The sequence below is a fragment of the Triticum dicoccoides genome, chromosome 2A, assembly GCF_002162155.2.
Source record: "Triticum dicoccoides isolate Atlit2015 ecotype Zavitan chromosome 2A, WEW_v2.0, whole genome shotgun sequence".
Lineage (NCBI taxonomy): Eukaryota > Viridiplantae > Streptophyta > Magnoliopsida > Poales > Poaceae > Triticum > Triticum dicoccoides.
This window is the reverse complement of record NC_041382.1, coordinates 575,942,490-575,945,913: the sequence shown is the minus strand read 5'-3', so window position 1 is coordinate 575,945,913 and position 3,424 is coordinate 575,942,490. Positions and strand designations below refer to the sequence as shown.

The following is a 3,424-nucleotide window of genomic DNA, read 5'->3' as shown; positions in this document are numbered from 1 at the left end:
GGACGTGGGCATAGCCCAGTGGTTGGGGGCGCATGATTGTAAACCTAACGACCAGAGTTCGATCCACGTCGGGGACGAATTTCTGGAATTCTCATGAGGGATGCTTCTTCTATATCAATAAATCCGTGGGTGCTAGTGCCCATGGAGTTTCATTTTTTTTTTTTTTAGAGTGCGCATTATCTGATATCTGTTATTTTTCTTCTGGAAACATCATGCGGTGTTGAATAAGTAAAAATAGGAAGAACTTGCCAGAAAAAAAAAGGTTACCAGAATGCCTGGGAATGGTCACACTGAATCTTAGTTCGAGTTTTTGTTAAGCCCTTCGTTCAATGTTCAGTTAAGATTGATTGATGGCACATGTTATCTTTATTTTCAAGCAATGCTATGTGTTCATCTTGTGAAATTTAGTATGCACAGCTAGTAACATCTATTAAAACAACGGGCAATTCTTCAGTCCTTTCTTCAGTCAAACTCTTGCAAGAAGCGGTGTCTTTGCGATTGGATCAGCGGACTGCCCGACGAAATCCTGGTCAGCATCCTAGACAAGTTGGATTCCAAGACTGCGGTCGGCACGAGCCTCCTCTCACGGCGATGGAGGCGCTTATGGAGACTCGTGGAATCCTTCCATTTCAGTGAGGTGGTTTTACCAGACAACTATTGCTGGGTACGCCTCGGACCAATGCGGTACTACTTGAACACACATAGAGATCACCATTTTGTTGAGTCCCTCCAGTGGTTCACAAGGCTTAAGAGAGAGACGCCATTGAGAAGACTGTCCCTTGTGTTCTCAGGCAGTGCGGAGTGTAGCGATGTGGTCAACAGCGCCATAGCTTCTGCAGCTCAGCATGGTATCAGCGAAATTGATATGGCAATTGTTGTAAGGATGGAGTACGAGTTCCCCTGGTGGTTGTTCTCTGTTTACAGAAGCTCGCTGCTGACCAGCTTATCCCTAAGTCATTTCAAGCTTTCTGTCCCCCTCGACTTCAGAGGATTCGGTTCCCTCACAAAGCTTGCCCTGGTCCAGATGTATATGAGCCTGAAAGAGGTGCAAGTTCTCCTCAGGTGCTGTACAAACTTACTGAGCTTACACCTGATTGGCATGTTTGATATCAGAATCCTGCGGCTTCCAAAGCTTAAAGAATTGCTATTGTTAATGACTCCATCGTTGGGTAAATTTAAGGTAGACACACCAGACCTGCAAAGATTGGAGTACTGCGGAGAGATGCTCCCAACATCTACGTTTCAATCCATTCCATGTCTTGAGCATGCTTCCCTGCAATTTACTGATGATATTTTTCCAGAATATGATGCGGACAGGTTGGATGATATCTCTACTTGTTTTCCCCATATCAAGAGCCTTTGCTTGTGGTACGAGATCCCCAAGGTGAACCCCACTTTCTGGATATTCTCCAATGCAGTGTTGGTGCATCATTCATCTAACTTTTTTTTTTCTGCAGCTGGTCAAACCAAGAACTCCTGCCACCTTTTTAAACCTCAAAGTCCTAACTTTGAACATCGCTACAAAACCTTCCGATGATCTTCTTTGGATGTTCATGTTCCTAATTGCTGCACCATATTTGGCTACACTGAGAACTACTGTAAGATTGGTTTCCCCTCTTGTATGTTGTACTTACTTTAAATAGAAAATGTAGATTGTTCAATCCTGAACTATTGTGAAAGCTCACTTTCAACCTTGAACTTTGCAACACCTTTTTTTAACCTGGATCTCTTGAATCAGTTTACTGCAGACCCTCCCACTTTTACACGCCCGCATTTGCCATGTTGACAACTTAACTAAAAAAATAGGAAGTTTGAGAAATCTAGAAAAAAATATTCAAGAGACCAGGAAAATGATAATTTTAAAAAATTAATTGTTTGAATAAAAAGAGATCTGGAACGCACTAGTAATATCGGGGATAAGTTTTCTCCAGATTGACTATTGAATCATTTTTTTTGTTTGATCATGGGGAAAGTTTTGTAGGAATTTTTTGGATTGACTATTATAAAATGTTTAGCTGTCATCTGTGAACTATTGGATCCATTTTTCTCATATTAAGTTTATATACAAGTTCCAAACCAAAGTTGAAGTTTCAAATTTTCCAAGAAATTCTGATGATTATTTTTTAAGTTTTCTTTTCTTTTCTGAAAAAAAATACTTATGTTGTTGACACACAATGTGTTGACGTGTAAGTGATGGTACATTTCTGCCACGTGTCGTCTCAGCAAAACAGTTAGGGATAGTGCCAAGGGGTTAAAGTAAACTGATACAGGAGTTCAAGGTTAAAAGCAAACTTCTACAACAGTAGATATTTTCTTTTAATACCCCCAATGTTTGTTTTTTATTTGGAGGAAAAGAGCTCTTATTTGTTTTGCCTTCAACATTTCCAGGTACGCTATTTATCATATCTTGAATCTCATAATGGGGTGGTATGGAATGATGTCGACTTCCAGCACGTCAGTTTGAAGAATGTAGAGATGTATAACTTCATGGGAAGAGATAATGAGATAGGCTTGGTGAGGCTACTGTTATGTAGGGCTCCTAATCTGAGATGTTTGTCCTTCAACCAAGCACGTCTGGAGGAAGGTGGTGATCACCAGCTGGTACCCCCTACCTGGCCCATGGCTGAAACTTTTTCCCCAAGAGACAGCCAGTTCGTTCTCTAAGTTACTGGAGAATTGTCGGAGCCGACTCTCTCAGCCCTCTTCTCTCTTGGTTGTTTCACACAACACACACAAGAACACAAGGAATTTTGGTGCCGTACTGTGTCACACAGCCGACGTTTTCCTCTCTCTATATATCTTCTTGTACCAAAACAAATATGCTTTACAGCCCTTAAGTAGTACTCACGCACGCACACCGGGCACTACACTTTCCCACTAACCAGCCCACGCATGCACTAACCCAGGCCACTAACAGCACACGCACACATGCAGCTAACAAGAATTGACCTTATCTAACTACGGACCTTTTCTCAAGGTCGCATAGGACTCACCCATCCATCGGCTTCAACTTGTGCAGGCCGTTGGCTTCAGACCATCATGCACCACCGTCTCACACGGCAAGCTAGCCAGCTTCACGCGGCAGCTCGGACTTTCTCCATGCATGCTTCTCCTATCTGAAACTACTGACTCGTACGTATCACACGTACCTCCCTACACACACATTTTTCTACCTGCAACTACTACATGCAAGACTGAAATAAACATGAGAAGATACATGATCAAGATTAAAAAGCTAACAAGAATGTTTCTTCCAGTGCGTGTGTAGTATTCATCTGATAAGGTACTTTCCGCACTCCATATTTGTGCAGCGTGTGACATGTGATATTGCATAATCAATGGCAGCAAAATTTGATAAATATTTTCTTGGCTTCTCAGAATCACGCAGATGTGCTTCTCACAATTTGTAATTTGAGTATAAATG

General features: G+C 41.9%; 1 protein-coding gene across 1 annotated transcript in view; it reads left to right on the top strand.

Annotated features, from left to right (window-relative positions):
* The window catches only part of LOC119355471 (FBD-associated F-box protein At5g60610-like), a 3,862-nt gene extending 1,178 nt beyond the window's left edge, over positions 1–2,684 (top strand). Inside the window, exons 2-4 of the mRNA XM_037622274.1 lie at positions 455–1,384; positions 1,458–1,598; positions 2,389–2,684. Coding sequence (XP_037478171.1) covers positions 455–1,384; positions 1,458–1,598; positions 2,389–2,664 — 1,347 coding nt within the window. The 3' untranslated portion in view covers positions 2,665–2,684. The remainder of the gene's footprint in view (positions 1–454; positions 1,385–1,457; positions 1,599–2,388) is intronic.
* Positions 2,685–3,424: the final 740 nt, after the last annotated feature.